Consider the following 16,845-nt stretch of genomic DNA (forward strand, 5'->3'; position numbering starts at 1 on the left):
CATGACCCTCCCTTCTGTGCATCTACTCAATTGAATCCTAACCCTAACCCTTAAAATAGTACCGGGGAACCTGTGTCCTGTGGCTACCAGGCCTCCACATTTGCCCCATGGCATGTTTTGGCTAAAACATGCCTGCCTGTCCATCTCGTGACATCATCTGACACCAGGCATGGGATTGGGATGGGTCAGCCCACAGGACCATGCAAAAAGGAGTAAGTGGGGGTTCACTCTCAGTCCACTACTGAGTATTTCCAGTTGATCCAGTGCTTTTTGAATTTGGCAGCCTTTTCCATGGCCCTGTCAAAGTGGGCCATGGAGGGTGGGGCAGTTATGGATCCAGCCCACTAGCTGGATCAAATTTCCCACTGCTGCCTTAAAACTTACAGTTGCTGTTGTGTTTTTTAGTTTTGGCTCATGTAGCTTTTGTTCTACCCAAGTATCTCAGGTTTCCACAAACACTTCCTAGTGAGATTTAGGGGATTGTTTGGAAAGAGTAGCCCTTAAAATGATAATTTAAGTGCTAGACCCGTATATTGATGTTGCAGAATTTGTGATTACCTGGTGAGAATAGGAATTTCCCTAACCTGCTATGTAAAATAAATAAAAAGTTCCCTTAGAAGTTCTATAGCAGGTGTGGCTAACCTGTAATCCTGTTGTTGGATTCTAATTCTCACCAGACCCAGAAAAGGTGGTCAGTGATGATGGGAGCTATAGCCCAACAATATCTGGAGGGCCACAAATTAGCCATGGAATGTAAACTTTTTGAACAAGCACAGACCACTATATTTAATGTACTATTTGGGTATGTTCTGGACACCAGGAGCTCCACATCATCGAATTTTTATAGGAAAATGAAGGTAACCAAGAGATTGAAACTGGCAAACATCATTCTCATGGCAGACATGCAGGATGGTGCCCAGACAAGTCATACCCCTGATCAGTAGATCTATTGAAATATTATCCATATGGATAGCAATAATTGAAAGCATGTTGATTACTTGCCCTACACCTTTAAGTCAGGACGTCAGGACGTAAACAACTGAACAGACAGGCAAATCAATTCAGACTGCACACACTGGCACATTCTCTGATCATTAAAACACGATGTTTTATGTCAGACCCTGAACTACTGTTGAGAGTGAATTTCCTCATAGCAAACCCTAGGCTGCATGTAAAATGTGAGAGAGGAAAAGAGCAGCCTTAAGCAGTGGTGTAGTGATAAATTTTGAAGTTCAGGAATACATCATGAAAGCTTCTCCTCATAGCCATATTCTAAGGAAAGTCTAAAAATGAAGTTGGATGTGTTATTCCCTTATCATACACAGAGAAAGCAGCTACAGTACATAACACAATATCTAATTTATTGGGATGAGATGTCTGCAATCCTATGCATTGGGGTTTTTTTTTTAAATAAGCTCAACAGTGATGCTTACTTCTGACTGCATAGGTTCAACTTGCACAATGCATTGAACTTCAACAAAACATCTTCAGCCAGCTAAAATGCAACCTTTTAAATTTTAATTTCAAATCCAAACAACCTTGTAAAGAAGTGCTGGTGTTTAAACTACTAGCATGAAGTAGGGTTCCCATCAAAAAGAAAGAAGCACCCAGACTTGGCTTGTCCATTTTCTTTATTCTCTGGCTTCCTCTACTCTAATTTATCACAAACAAACTTGAAAGCCCCATTATTACCTCACTGACTCCAGAGCAAGTAGGACCCATGGATTAGCATGGTGCTCTGGCAGATGATGCCAACACATCTAGACACCCTCCTGCATTGCTTTTCTATCACCCCTCTGGCCATAAGATATGCATGTATTCTGTCCCCAAATTTCATGCATTTTCCTTTAATCTCACATTTTTAATTATTTTAATGACAACAGGGAAAGAATTTTGGTTTGATAATGAGAAAACCACATGTGGTTAAATCCAGCTAGTTCTTAAATTTCTCCTGCTGAAATTAGTGCAATTTCAGAGTGTTGAACTACACATGTGGTTACTGAAATATTCTAAACTGAATTTTTATGTATTCAGAATATAGCTAGATGACCTCTTCAGCAGACTGCTGCTGAAAATGGCAGTTCCATGGCAGTTCCACCCCTGTGCTTTTCCTACAACATTTAGGAATACTTATCTGTATCATGACATCATTACATTGTGCTCCACATACATGGCTGCTTCTGGCAGAGGTTGGGAAACAAGACAGGTATAAATATTGGGGAGGGGGAGAGAACATGGAACTTCCTCTTTCTTGACCCCTGTGTGATTGGCCACATTTGGAGGTCACAGTAAACCAGCTCATGAAGTTGCTGAACTATAACTCCCATCATCCATGATCATTGGGCATGCTTACTAGGGCTGTTGGGAGTTGTAGTTCAGGAACATCTAGAGGGCCAAAGGTTCTCCACTCCTGGTATATCATACACAAGCCAACCCATTTGTGCTGCAGAGAAGCAAACCATAATCACTGGCTTGGTGTTGTGTCTGAAAGAGGGGATGTGCTTTGTTTCACTCCACAGAGATAAGCCAAGGTTTGTTTGGGAGTTACTGATCATCATATGTTTGAGCTAAATGAATCACAATATCTGGTTCAGACATAAGCAAGGGGTTGCAGTTTGTTCCTCACCAGCATGAGTTTGCTAGACTGACACAAATATTATCAGAAAGGAGTGAGTAAACTGTTCTTAATAGGAAGTGTATTTTTTATTTCTGTGGCAGCTATGTTTTTGTCTGGCTATGATATTTACATTTATTTATAAAGTTTCTCTATTGATATATGCTCATATATACAGGAGAAACTGGTCAGTGAAAATGCTGGTCAGTGAAAATGCAAATAAAGATTAATTGATTGATATTGATAGCAAACTGAAGCAAAACAATAGAAGTGATTAGGTAAAAAGCAAGATTATAGGAATATAAGCTAAAGTTACTGCATTATGTTTATGTACTTCATTCCACTCAACAGGGTTTTTCAGACACAACAAACCAGGAGAAACTCCAAGCATTTAACCCCTTTCCTTGACTATTTTTGATTGGAAGAAACATGAACTAACAAGTTTGAAATGAAACTGTTGCATTCTATTCTTGCCAAAACTGCTACAACAAATCTGAATAGTCACCTTACAAGAACTTTACCCACACATTAGTAGGGCAAGAATTAAGATGGGTGAGAAGCAAGAAATATGATCTTTGTGAAGTATTTTCCAGAGGAAGTTTTGTTTTGTAGTGTTTCATTTCAGAAAGTAATTATTTTCTGTAGCTGCATTTTACCATTTCCACCATTTGCTCCGAACTGTCATGGCCTAAGTTCAAATATTCTACCCCCTGCCCCCAACCCATTTCTCATTTTACAGTATGACCAAGTATTCAGAATGATATTGGAGTGGGATGGATGAGTGAGATGGATGATATAAAAAATAGTTTCAACTGGCATGTAATAAACCTTTATTACTTACAGCTGTCCTCTTCTTCGGTGATACATTTCACAACATAACAGGCGTAGATGAATCCTGCCAGCTTAAACAAAAGGGAACAGAATTAGATATACAGTAAAAGTGGCTGGAATTCTCAACAATGGTGTGCGCTTATAAGACAAAAACAATCTTCCCTGCATTTATTTATTTTTGCTATGAAAATTGCAATACTTTAACATAATTATACATTTGCTGCAGTGATAAATATCCATAATGGCTGCACTGGTGTACTGCGATGCTGGAAAATTCTTTTAAGAATTCACTCATTTTTTCCCTTTCACTCAGAAATGAAATTCATATAGAAAATCAGTATACAGTAATACCGCCCACTTTCCCAGTGAAGGCTTTTTCACATTGTAAAAAATGCACCCTAACAATACTAATCCATGACACTCCTGCGAGCCTGAATCCGGAGACAATAGCATCATAGCCACGTGCATATAATGAATGAGTGAATGGCCTCGTTGTGTTGAGATCTGCCCCATCTTTTTATAAGTATCTGCATGGCTGCATATTCCAGAAAAGAAGAGGGGCGGAGGAAATGCCAAGCTGCCAAAGAATCTTAAAAAAAACAACCCACAACAAAACATTAAAGTGGCAAAGGAAAAACAATACTGCTGAATGAGCCAAGTCTTGGGCCAGCCACCCAACTCAGCAGTGTCAGCCCCTCTGCCATTTGTAAAATGCTGATACTGTAATAGGGTTACCGAAATGAAGCGTGTGAATTGCTTTGAATACTTAAAAATGTTTGTTTAAGAAAGAACTATAAACCACTTAATTAAAAGAACCCTCTAAAAATACATACAACAATTATCAACAGTAAAAATAAAATCGGCAAACATTAAAAACAAGTATACATAACAAAATTTTGTGCATGAATAGGCTAGCTGAAACAAAGAAGATGCTGCCACAATAAATGACCAACAGATGCAGAACAAACATCATATGGCACTTCACCAAGTGTAAGATCCACAGGTAGAAGCAGTTGGCTAGGCATGTATGGGGCAAGTTAGCTTGTCTTAAGCTGGATATACTAACAGTAAAACTGCCCAGAAACAAATTAGCAGTCACTACAGATTATTGAGCAGAGGCGTAACATACATAATATTCATTAGGTTCTATAGTCGAGGAATATATGTTCACTGAAGAATAAAAAAGCAACATCTAAAATCTTGAAGTTCTCCAAATGGTGAAGAAATTGGGCTGTGTGGCTCATCATTAGTAGTATCAAGGAATTTCAAATAGAAGCCTGTGACAGTTGCTCCAGCACATTCCCTTTGGGAATCGTGCCAAAGGGAGGTACTGGTAGTCACCCTGGTGTCTTCCAGTTGCTGGGGACTCCAGTCCCCATAATTCCTGACTATAGGCTGGAGATGATGGGAGCTGGAGTCCAAAGCTTCTGGAGAGCATCATGTTGGCTGTTTTGCACATGATCTGACCCAGCCAGATGGGCGGGGTATAAATTATTATGATGATTATTATGATGATTATTATGATCATTATTGTAGGCTATCAATGCAGTGGAGTGTGAGAAAACCTTCAGGCTCACAATCTCCTCCTCCTTGTGTAGATGGACAACCAAAGCTATGTGCAAACATTTCCCAAGTGCTGGTAAAAAGTAAGGGGTGAAATTAAGAGCTGCTGTTTTCTCACCCAACAAAATTTGGTAGAATTATATGATTCTGCTTCACATATTGCATCAGGGAAAATTGTTCCTTATAAATCAACGGCCATTTTGATCTTTCCTTTGATATTACTGAGATCAGAAGAACTTCCTATCACTTGATTCTCTGCACCTGCATTTATTTCTACTAAAACTAGTACTACAGGATATGTTTTCTTCAACACTTTATAATGCTGACAACGATTCAAAGCTCAATAGGGCCTAAATGTTAAAACGGCGGGCTCTACAAACAGAGCTTCTATTCTCTTTGATGCTTGGAAGACTTCATATGAGCAAGGTGGATGTGCAGACCAAGCTGTTCCTCACATCAGGATGGGACATCCCTGCTCTTTTGGAGCCCTGCATGGATATTGCAGCTACTAGCTAGGGCTGCTCATTTTAATGGTGTATGATAGCAGAGTCACATTTTGAACATAGTCACCAGCTGAGTTCTGTAGAACAGAACTTCCCAACCAGCATAAGGAGACTCACTGCTGTGGCTCAGCACAGCTTGTCAAGCATGCCTCAAAATAGATCCAATTATAATTGCTCACTGAAGCATCCTCTTCATTGCCATTTCTCAGCTGGTGATCAGCCCTAGATGGGTGTATAGAGGCTGGTCGGCAAAGCAATGGCACTTTCTGACCTTTTGGCCATTGCGCAGAAAATGTTCACATCTTTCTAACATAGCCATTGGCAAGAGTGCTAAATTAGCACAGTTGTGCAGTGAAAAGTGGTGGGAGACATCCCCAAGCTCACTAGGCTGAAAAATGTGAGAAATTCTGCTGTACAGTTTTAGGAATTATTTATTTATTATATTACCTGGATTCAGCTAATACAGTGAGCACTTAGCAGACCTGAAATTTACCACAATTCCCATGCTAAAAAAAAGCGTGTTAAAAGGTGTATGATCACATCTGACAGGTAAAGATATCAGGCAATAGTAAAGAAAAGAATGGGAAGGAAATATAGTAAAAAACTAAAATGATGAGTCACATTTTCACAAACTCTGTACAGTATATGTTAGTTCATTAATAGCCAAAGAGTAGACAACTTTAACATAATATGCATCTGAACAAGGATCAGGATTACACAAGGTCTCCACCTGCCTTGTATGTTAATATCCAAAATGGCTAGCATGAATAATTTATTCCAGTTCTTGGGTGATGCAATTATTGATTCAATCACTTCTGAGGCATGAAATGCAATAGTACATTTGTGTTACAGTAGGTTGTCTTGCTAAGATAAAACCTACTTTCAGAGATCTCTTCATGCCAATCTGATTACAGACACAACATTGCCATTAAGTAATTATTGTTCCCTATCAATATGCCCAACAGATGGTGGGAGCAGGTATGGAAATGTGGCTTAAAAATAGGTCAAAACTGAAGGCCAGTTTAGATGTGAAGACAGCAAACCCCTTTGTTCATGCCCAGCTCTGTCCAATCATGTATACATCCAGGGGACAATTTTTAGAACAAAAGGGGCACATGAATGGGAATCCCAAACCCTTCCTGCCTGCAGCTTATCTCACAATGCTCCTTAGATGAGCTTCAATAGCAGAAGTGGCTTCACCTTGTGGGAGTTGCTACGGAGGTGCTCTGCTTCACTGCAGTTGATCCACCCCCTTGAGCCTTCTGGTTACCCTTGTCTAAACTTTTTACAACTCTATAATATCATTTTTGAGGCGAGGCAACCAGAACTGTACACAGTATTCCTAATGTGGTTGCACCACGTATTTGTATAGCAGCATGATGGTATTGGCAGGGTGGCTTAAAGGGAATGCACAAGGCTTTGTGATCTGTTTGGATTCCTGACACTGAAAGTAAATAACAAACATGCATAGCAGGCAGGTATTTTTTTTTTTAAAAAAACCACACACTTCCCCTGTTCTGTTTCCGACCGCAGACTCACCCTCTCCCAAGGCATATGGACAGAGTTTTGATCCCCTTGGCCGCAATCCAAATCTTCCCACAGGTGCTACTCTTTGTAAAGACCCAAATGACTCCCTCAAAAAAAAGAAAATGGCACTACTTCTCATGAAAAAAATGAACCTTTTTTGGGGGGGGGGGGTTAGCTTCCAGGTGAAAAGCTGCAGGTTTCTCAGATACTATAATCTTCCCTTTCAGGTAGTGCCCATCTCATTTACACAAGTCCAAAAATGCAGACCTGCTGATATGTGGGACATTGTCCTTAAAAAATAGCATTTATGGTCCTGGTTGTATCTTACCTACAATTCTATGTTACATCAGAGCTAAATCCCACATTTATTTCACATCTGTCATGAGGCTCTGCTGGGAGGCTTTCACACTAGCAGGGATGAGAATTCACTGCAGGAGCTAACATGCACTGTAGCAAAGAACAGTGAAAGCTTCTGTGATTGTCAGCAGGCCGTCTTTGCCTCATTGAGCTATTATAGCCTTTACTTAACGTGACCAAAAGTTGAAGGGCTGTTTAACCCACACATGTGCAAGTCCTGGCTCTTTGATTTATTTTTGCAAATCAACGGATCACACTTACAGCTCAACAGTTCCCAAAGTGGTCTAAAATTACAGGGATGAGGATGTTCTTATTAACAGAGTTTGCCACACGCCTGTTGCTAAAATGTCAAAAGTTAATATCTTCTTAACTAACCTTCGCCCACATACCGCATAGCAAATGTACTGTAGCACAAATTGTACATACCACTGATCTTTTAATTGTTTCCAGTTGCATCCCCTTAAGTATTGCAAAAACTCATTAAATAAATTTCAGGAGGCAATCTTACTGATTAACAACATACCTTTTTCAACTAGAATGCGTTCTCTTCTCTAAATATTAGAGCTAATGTAAGATGGGAGGTTTTTTTTTATTACAAAACTAAAACTAAAAATGAAGCCTAATAACAATTTTGAGGGTTGCAACTGGGGAATAAGGCTTGACTTTTATCTTTCTGGATGTGACCCCACCCCTCTCTGGAAAGTTCTCTAATGATGTAGTTGTTGCATAGGCTGTGTGTGATCTTCCTTGCAGTTGCTGAGTGCAGGTTAACTCTTGCCTCCCCAGCTGCAGTCTCCAAGAAGATCAACCTGGGGGCGGGGAGCAAACACATATTTTTCAAGCAGAAGGGGGAAAGTGAATGTGTGCATGTATGTGTGGTTGTCATGTGTACATGCATGCGTGTGTGGTTGCAGTGGGTTTAGGGTTGTGGTGTATGTGTCATGCTGACTACAGTTTCTCATTATTTAGGCAACCAAGCCCAAATATTTAGTAATTCCTGTCTTACAAAGAACCCATTTAAGCAAAAATCATATTGAAGTTGCAGTTCAAAGGGAGAAGAAGCTTCAAACAAGTGGTAAGCAGCAAGTGAAAGATTAAGAGAATTTTCATTAAATTTTCACTCTTACATTTTTTTACCAGTGAACATTCTCCTATGTTCACATGGACGTTGGTTTCTGCTGGGATTTGCAGAGTCATGAAACAAACCCAGAAGTGGCTCACTGAGTGAGATGGAGTCACTCCACTAGCTTCACGGCCGGTGGATCACCATTGTTGATTGGGAGACACAAAGTAGCAGGGAGGTTAGTCTGGTTCAAGTGCATGACAGGTGTGCTGGGTTGGCTCTGCTGGTGCATGTGCACCACACTGACCTCCTTGCTATATTGTCCCTCCCTCCTGGTAAGCAACACTGAACCACCTGCTAGGAGCTAGCATAGGGGTTCTGCCCCACCCAGCAAACCACTTCTGTACAGGTGTCCCCAGTATTTAAACTTGATTTTTAAATCAAGTTTTGGTTAAAGTTCACATCTGCAACTCTATTTTCTCCAATAATTGGTTATTAGTTCACACATAGGGATAGGCATTCAATTGCTTCCCAATAGTGTTTATGCATAGAAAGGAGAAGCAATGACAGGTCAGCTGTGTGTGTGTGAATCTGATACAACCAGATTTATAGTGTTTTCAATGAGGAAGTGTATTTCAGGAAAACACACCTCAACTTTTGTGTGTATGTGTATTATGCCACCAGCCTTGAGTTACCTTTTAGGTTCTGAGTCTGATTTTTTAAAAAGTCACCATTAGAAAGGAGATAATGAGTCTTTGGGGGATGATGGAGAGAAGGACCCTATCTCTGCCTTAAGAGAATTACCCTAAAGATAGAAATGCTGCCATGGAAACACTTCGGCCCTTTGAGAACTTTCCTGAAACCTCTGCTCCTTTTGTGGAGAATGCAATGATTAGAAGAGCTGGAAGAAGGCATACTGCCTAGAGTCAATCCATAGCTCCCCAGCTTTGAGAGAATTCAGATGTTATGGAGATCAAGTAAAATAAAAACCTAACAATGTGTACTCAAATACAAGTCTTATTGAATCCAGTGGGGCTATCTTCCAGATGAGTTGGGGTTAGGATTGCAGCCTGGTCCAGAGGTATCACAAACCATTCAGAGGCACTGAACAATTTCTCATTTTCTAATACATACATACAAACATGCACACACACTTTACAAAGAGTTTTAGCTAATCTTAGCTACTTAGTACTTGTATGATATAATATGATGTATGATACATCTCTTTGCAAACACATGATTGTTGCCCCATTTGTGGATCATTTATAGGTTTATACTTGTATACTGACCTGATGCACACCTTAAATGTGTGAAAAATCTCCCAGAAACAGTTCAAGAAGTGCCCTATGGCATCCACTCCCTTAAAACAACTCAGACTATGAACCAGAGTGCATATGCCACTGATAGTGAAGTCCTAATGGTTAAGCATCCCTTCCCCTACTGTTACTTCTCAAACTACTCAACAGAAACTCAGGAGGATAGCATGTTTAGGCTGTGTAAACACTCTACCTTTAAAACACATTTGAAGCACCCCCCCCAAAAAAACTCCACAATTCTGGACACTGTAGTTTATTAAGGGTTACTGGGAATTGTAATTCTGTGAGGGGTAAACTACAATGTCTAGAGTTCATTGAGGGAAAGAATGTATGCAGCTTTAGTCAATGGTAGAAAAAACAACAGTTTTGTGACACTAAAGTGTAACACATTTATTGTGGAATAAGCCAGCAGTCGCCAATGTGGTGTCTGTGGGTGCAATGGCGCCCTTGAGGTTTTCTTTGGTGTCCACAAAGCCTCTGAGCTCCTTCCCCCAATTTCTGCTGCTTCCCCATACAAGGTGATAAGGATGATGATCTTTTATGCCCTTTGAAAGTACATTGATAAGGATATAAGGATAAAATTGGAAGAATGAAACTCCTTTCCCCTTCCCCTTTACAACCTATCTGCTTTTCAAGGCTCATCTTAATTCTGCTGGATTCAACGCCTATCCAGATCCTCTGGAAAACAAACTTTGTGTGTGTACTTTCCCCCTTTTTGTCTCTGATCTGGGTGAGGCAGGAGAGAAGTGATCAGAGGGGTGTTGGTGGCAGGTACAGAACTCACTAAGAAAATCCATGTAAGTCCGTGGGCCCAAAAGGATAATGATTTCCGGGATAAACTTTCATGGACTAGAGCCCACTTTGCAATTAACACATTGACCCACTGTGAGTATGCATGATCCCCCCACCCAATATAGATGGACAGTGTTCAGTATTCAAATGGCAAGGATTTGATGGGGATGGGCCATTTTCATGAAAACCCTCTTCAGGCACTCATTCCACATAATTATAGAGTTCTAGACCATATAGTGGGGGAGCCTATGTATATTCAAGAGGTTCCTCTTCAGACATCCCCCCTCAAACACATGAAGAGTGAGACACATTGGGATGTGACAGTACAGGTGGGGCCAGTTGTCACAGTTCCTTCCTCTCCATATGATTACAATTGTGTGGAGGGAACACCCAAAGAAAAAAAGCAAATGCAATAACTAGAAATTGATATTCTGTCCCACTTAGATTTATGCCATATAAACATTACACAATAATAGAAGATTATGAAAATCTGAAATAATGTTTCTTAAGCCATCTAATCTTACAGTGTTTTGGAAGCTAAAAGTTTTCTTGATTCTAGTCTATGAGTATACTTCTGGAGTTCCCAAGGTCATCAAGTGCTATGATCATACTAAAGCAAAATCAATATTTATCAAAATACTGTCTCACTACTTCCCCTGACCCTCTTTATGGAGACAAATTGTTTTCATACACTGAGAACACCGTTGGATTTAGGGAGAGACTCTCTATGAAAGCACATAATTCTTATATATGCTCTTATTTCCTTTTAATACTCAAACAGTAGATTGATCATCAAAAGGAAGTAACTTTATTAAGCCGGACAGTCAAGCCCAAAGTATTGGGGCAAGGAAGAAAACAGAAGCTGAACAGACCACGGAGGTTAGATGAAGGAGGCGAGGAAGAGGAAGCTGTGAAAATGAAGATGAATGACTTGGAGAATCTGGAAGCAGAAACAGGCTTTTGCTTTCTGTGAAGATGAATAATGTTTATCTCCTTTAATAACCATTCTTTGATTCCAAGGAAAAAAGAAGCCCAACCAAAAATAAAACACCAAACTAAAAAGCACCACAAAACTATTCTATGGCTTTGTATTGAAGTGTACAGTAAGGCAGGGCATGGTGATAGTTTTTCTGTTTCTCATCATCTGCTTGTTAGTCTAGCAAAAGCATAGTGATGCTGCTTCTTTTGAAAACTCACATAATGACATGCTTGAGAAGACATGGAAGAGCACAACAATCTCTGCAAGGAGTCGCCTCAGCACTACTCTTCCATCTTTATAAAATGTGTGGTTTTCAATAATGTTTATACCTTGTCTCGAAGGGCCCACAAGTGAGCTTACAACAATGCAAGACACAACAAAACATAAATCAACGCATCCTTAAAACCATTAAATATATAGACTTAAAGAACTGTAGAGCTGGAATGGATCACCTAGTCTAACTGCCTGTAGTGCCCAACACTAGAACCAGCTCAAACCAATGACCCAGAGATTAAGAGTCCCATGCTCTTACCATCTGAGCTATTCCTCAGGACACTCCCTGTTCTATGAGAAATCAGAATTTAAATGAGTCCTCTGAAAATGTTGGCAGGCAGTTTCCAAATACTCCCTGAACATTTGTTGTTCTGTATCTGTATTTACAACATAATATAGGACTTCCCATGTGTCCACCTGGTTTGCAACTGTGAGAACAGGAAGCTTTACTAGATGGGCCATTGTGGCCTGACCCAGCAGGCCTCTTATGTTCTTATGCCAACATGTTACAGTATCTAATACACCAGCTACTGTTGGTACTCTGACACGGAGCAATGAACACTTAACAGTATTGGACAACCAGCATGAAGCAGTAGTTTTGACAATATCTGCCAGGTAGCAGTCAGTGCTTGACTGTATTTGACATGCAGAGTAATTATTTGACAGCTGACATGTAGTATATGACAATACCTGATAAACGAGTTTCAATAAAATTTAGCCAATTTTAAATCAACTTCATTCATTCATACATAATTTTTTTTCCAAATAAAAAAGGCAAGCTTTGTCATATAGGGGTAATAATCCTTTAAGCAAAAGCAGATCTATAATGATGGAAATATGCTGAATTCTGAATTATGCAAAATTTTCATTTTTGGGACTGATGGGTTACCATGGAGAATACACACTATACTGATTTTTTTCAGTACTAGAACAAAAGAGACAAGATATTATTCTATTAATATGAGTAGAATTAGATCAGTGTTAAGGGGATTTGGAAGTCACAATGCAATAACGATTGTTTTCTATCATTATCCTAGAGCTTCAAACCCACCCTCAGAACATGGATGGGTGAGGGGTATTGCGTCTAGTGACTCTGTCCCCTGAATGTTAAGTGGAAGTTATGAAATACAGTCGAGGGTGTGCACAAGGTCAGAGATCCCAAGCATGCATACAACACTCTCATATTCAGCTGAATGAATGGAGGTCAGGGACAATAGCCCTGCTTTCTCCTCAACATTTTCAATGTGACTTTCAAATGTGAGGACAGAGTTAATGTCACAGATCACTGTTAGATGAGGTAATGGTACCCAGTCTACAGGATGTTAGATGTATCCTTTGCTGACACATTTTCATTTATGTTTGTATTTAAAACCTACAGAGGAGTCTGCACTTGCCCTCTTCCCTGAAGTCACTGGCAATACTACAGCTGGCCCTGTTATCCTATTTGGATGTTGCCTCCAGCACCCAAGCTTAGGTCTACACCACAGGTCTTGGACCTACACCTGATGCTCATGGGTTGATGCAGATATCTGCAAATGGAAAGGCTTTGTGTGTATAGCTGTCTGCATGAATGATTCTATGCAACCAGGACCCTGCACAAAAGCAGCTTCTTTGAAGATATCCATATAAACACATGGATATTTGGGGAGTGGCATCAGCTTCAATCTCAGAATAAGCTGATCAGGTTTGGGGCTGCTGCACTACTGGCTGGGAATTGGAACAGATTCTGGATACTGTGGAACCGCAGCCAGGGCCCTTGGGGATGCCTTAATTGAGACACGAGGAGTCAAATACCACCCACTCCCTGCCCAACCATGGGAGCAGGTTAGGTGGGAGGTCACAGAATAGAGGAGAAGTACTCATGTTAGGGCCAGGGAGTTGGTCATTTAATGATCCACACTCTTCAGGTGGGACTGTGTGTGGAGCTTGGGAGAGGTAGACTGTGTGAAGGGATTCAAATGGCCTCCATTCACATCCAGGCTTTACTGGAGCTTTCCATGGTGCTGAAACCACTGAACTGCCTGGCTTGATAAGTGTTGCTGTAGCCAAACAGGGCAGCTGGAAATGTGTGAAGTCAGGGGTAGAGCCAGAAGGGCTTACATCCTGCCCCTACATTTGGCCCTACATGTGGACAGCAACATCTTTCCCTCTTATTTTGGGGCCTGTGCTTGAGATGCCGCTTGAGAGGGGAAGTTGCTGAAACTGCTGCCATTCCTTCTCTTCCTTTCTCATCTGTCCCTTCCTCTCCCTACCCAGCACTGGCTGAGCGTAAGAGCTGTCAGTGCTTAATACTGACACATTCCCAGCTTAGCTAAATGGAGCAGGTAGGCGCTGTGTGCCCTTTAGTTCTCCAAACACATTACAGAGAAGTGTGGTGGTTCTCCCCCACTCACCCAGCTCCACTTTCTACGTATGGAAGAATATGAAGGCAAGGAGGACATTGCCTGTCTCTGTCCGTTCTTCTCTGGTGGTTTTGGAGAAGTAACCATTCACGTCTCCCTCCCCCACCCTGGGACTCTGGGAATGTTACAGAATAGTTTAATCATCCGGCTTTGGTATCTGAGCGCCTTGGGCAGCTTGAGCTTTTCTTATCATTATGTCTCACTGTGTGTCACCTTTCCCAGACAGCTATAGGATTAGGATAAGAAAAATTGGTTCTTTATGCTACTGCAGATCTGACAAAACCACCTACTGCTCACAGCCCTCCAAATAAATGCCTAGCGTTAGGAGGAAAAAACACCCAGCAAACACCTGGATTAGATGAAATTGATGATTATAAATGCTAGGTACTTATTTGAGGGCCTGTGGATATAGAAGATCTGCATATTCTGAGGACAGTGGTGATTGTTTGCAGAGATGTATTTCTGATGGCAGCAAAAAAAAAGAACACCCCAAAGCTTTCTGGTAAACAAAGACAAGCTCTGACAAGCTCCTCTCTGCTGAGTACAAACTCCTTCACTTGCAGGAAATGCATATGGTGAGAGATTTGCATATGAATGATGGGTGCCTAGATTTGAGTATTCTTTCATCTTAAAATCACAACAGCCTTGCATTGTGGCCACAAGAGTAGGGAAAGAAAGAATTGTTTGAACATTGTTACCTACAAGTTCTTCTCCTGATTCAAGTTTCAGTGGTATATTTTTTAAAGATGGCTTAACCCCCCCCCCCAAAAGCATTACTGAAAATGGCAACACCTTAAAAAAAAATCCATTGTACTCTTGTCATTATTTTCATTTTTCTTTTGGAAATCAACATAAATTGACTTGAATCAGTGAATTGACATATGCTGAGATGACTCAGTAGTGTTGTGACTGTGACTTCATGTGTCCTGAAATTGCTTCAGGAAAGTTTTTTGAAGTATGATATGCTAAGCTGTGATTTTCAGTTATTCAAAGACCAATTTAACCCATACCAACCATACATACAAATCCATCCAAATTCATTACATGCCTTTAATATAGTGTCATGTGCATTGTAGGCCTGTTATTTTGTAATATGAATTTTTATGAGAAAGATGTTAATGAGGGAATAATGTTAATTAGGGTTTGATAAATGTGTTAACATGTGGACAGCAGGGATGGGATGAGCACCAAATATGCGGACATACAGCCCCCTTTGACTTAATTTGCTGCTTTCTGAGAGTAACACAAAAATGGAGCTATTTTTGAAGCAAGGTCACTGTGACATACACAGGGCTTCAGTCATTGCCACTGACTGGTGGTGGTTGGGTTGTTCCTCTACCATTTCTAAAGTCTACCAATGGTAGGCTGCCCCACAGAACGCTCAAAAAGCCCTCTTGGTTATGCACATGGTTGTGGTTGAACTCATGGTCAGCTGAACAAATGTGATCAAATAAGCACTATGAATCCTAACATATGAAAGGAAATGAAGAAGACTTTTTGGCAATGACTGATTCCCTTTTAGTATGATGAAAAGCAGTGCACTTGAAAGCTCTGGTGACAGTTAATAGTTTTAGAAACCTAGAGCTGCATGACAGACTTAACATTACACTACCTCCATGGTGGATGGCTTTAGTCTAAGATCCTGATGTGATTCTAATAAGAGTACTACTGTGATTGGCTTGTGATGGTGGTATGACAAGGGCAACGGACACACTGTATATGAAAGGTTCAGGGAGAAGGAGGAAAGAACATAGAACATTGTAGTCTCAAGCAAAATTAAGTCAGCCACAAGGCAAGGCACACTTAGAGGCTATCCTTCAAGAATTGCCACCAAAACCAGCATGGCATCTCCAGCATTCTTCTAAACTTGAAGAAAAAATGGGAGACACCAATTCTCAGGTAGGTCTTTAGGTAAGGATATTCCTAAGACATCCTGGGCATTATTTTGAAGAGTGGGCAAAGAAGGATTAAGCTCCCCTCCCTGTCACTCTCTGTTCACCATGTACCTCTCGCCAAGTTGCTTTTCATTTTAAAAAACCAAAAAACCAATGGGGTCTGTTTTCCATGCAATGTGTAGTTAGCCCTTTTGAGAAAGAGCTATTTTAGAAATCTACAGACTCTGACACTTATAAAGATGTAATGGAGAATCACATTGGTACTTACTATACCTGACAAGACAGTAATTTGTTTGTCAGGAAGTATAATGTGGAATCGTTCTGTTGGAGGGCATCACCCTCAGAGTCTGGTGTGAGAGGACACCCTAAGGGTAAATGGTCAAAAGAGGCCATAGTCTCCTGAGAAATTAATGTGGCAAAGACTTTTAGCTGAGGAATCCAGCAACACTATATTACTGGCTGTGGAGATGACAAATTATAAAGACAGACAATTCTCGGAAAGGCCATGTCCTTAAAATCTGCATCATTCCAGCCAGTTAAGTGGACGAGTTATTTCTGACAGTTTATGAGCCTTGTTAATATAATGTGATGTCTGGGAAGGTGCCAGCTAGGAGGATCCAGGGAAGTCAAAATTAGACCCCAGCCTGTCAGACATCAGAGACCTATTTAACACCAACTGCTTCAGCTGAGACAGTCTCTTCTGCTGCTGACTAAATCAGTAATATTCAGC

General features: G+C 40.6%; 1 protein-coding gene and 1 long non-coding RNA gene across 6 annotated transcripts in view; one reads left to right on the forward strand and one right to left on the reverse strand.

The window, feature by feature from the left end:
- The window catches only part of NKAIN2 (sodium/potassium transporting ATPase interacting 2), a 432,667-nt gene that overhangs the window by 24,333 nt on the left and 391,489 nt on the right, over positions 1 to 16,845 (reverse strand). For all 4 annotated transcript variants that reach the window (XM_028723317.2, XM_077926023.1, XM_028723314.2 and 1 more), the window contains one exon: positions 3,456 to 3,516. In XM_028723317.2, coding sequence (XP_028579150.2) covers positions 3,456 to 3,516 — 61 coding nt within the window. The remainder of the gene's footprint in view (positions 1 to 3,455; positions 3,517 to 16,845) is intronic.
- The window catches only part of LOC114594113 (uncharacterized), an 83,511-nt gene that overhangs the window by 23,776 nt on the left and 42,890 nt on the right, over positions 1 to 16,845 (forward strand). Inside the window, exon 3 of one of the 2 annotated variants that reach the window (XR_003705884.2) lies at positions 11,348 to 12,524. The exons of the other annotated variant lie outside the window; for it this stretch is intronic. This is a non-coding gene — a long non-coding RNA (uncharacterized LOC114594113). Of the gene's footprint in view, positions 1 to 11,347; positions 12,525 to 16,845 lie in introns of those variants that run through there. 2 annotated transcript variants of the gene reach the window in all.

Source organism: Podarcis muralis, chromosome 3, assembly GCF_964188315.1.
Source record: "Podarcis muralis chromosome 3, rPodMur119.hap1.1, whole genome shotgun sequence".
Taxonomy (NCBI): Eukaryota; Metazoa; Chordata; class Lepidosauria; order Squamata; family Lacertidae; genus Podarcis; species Podarcis muralis.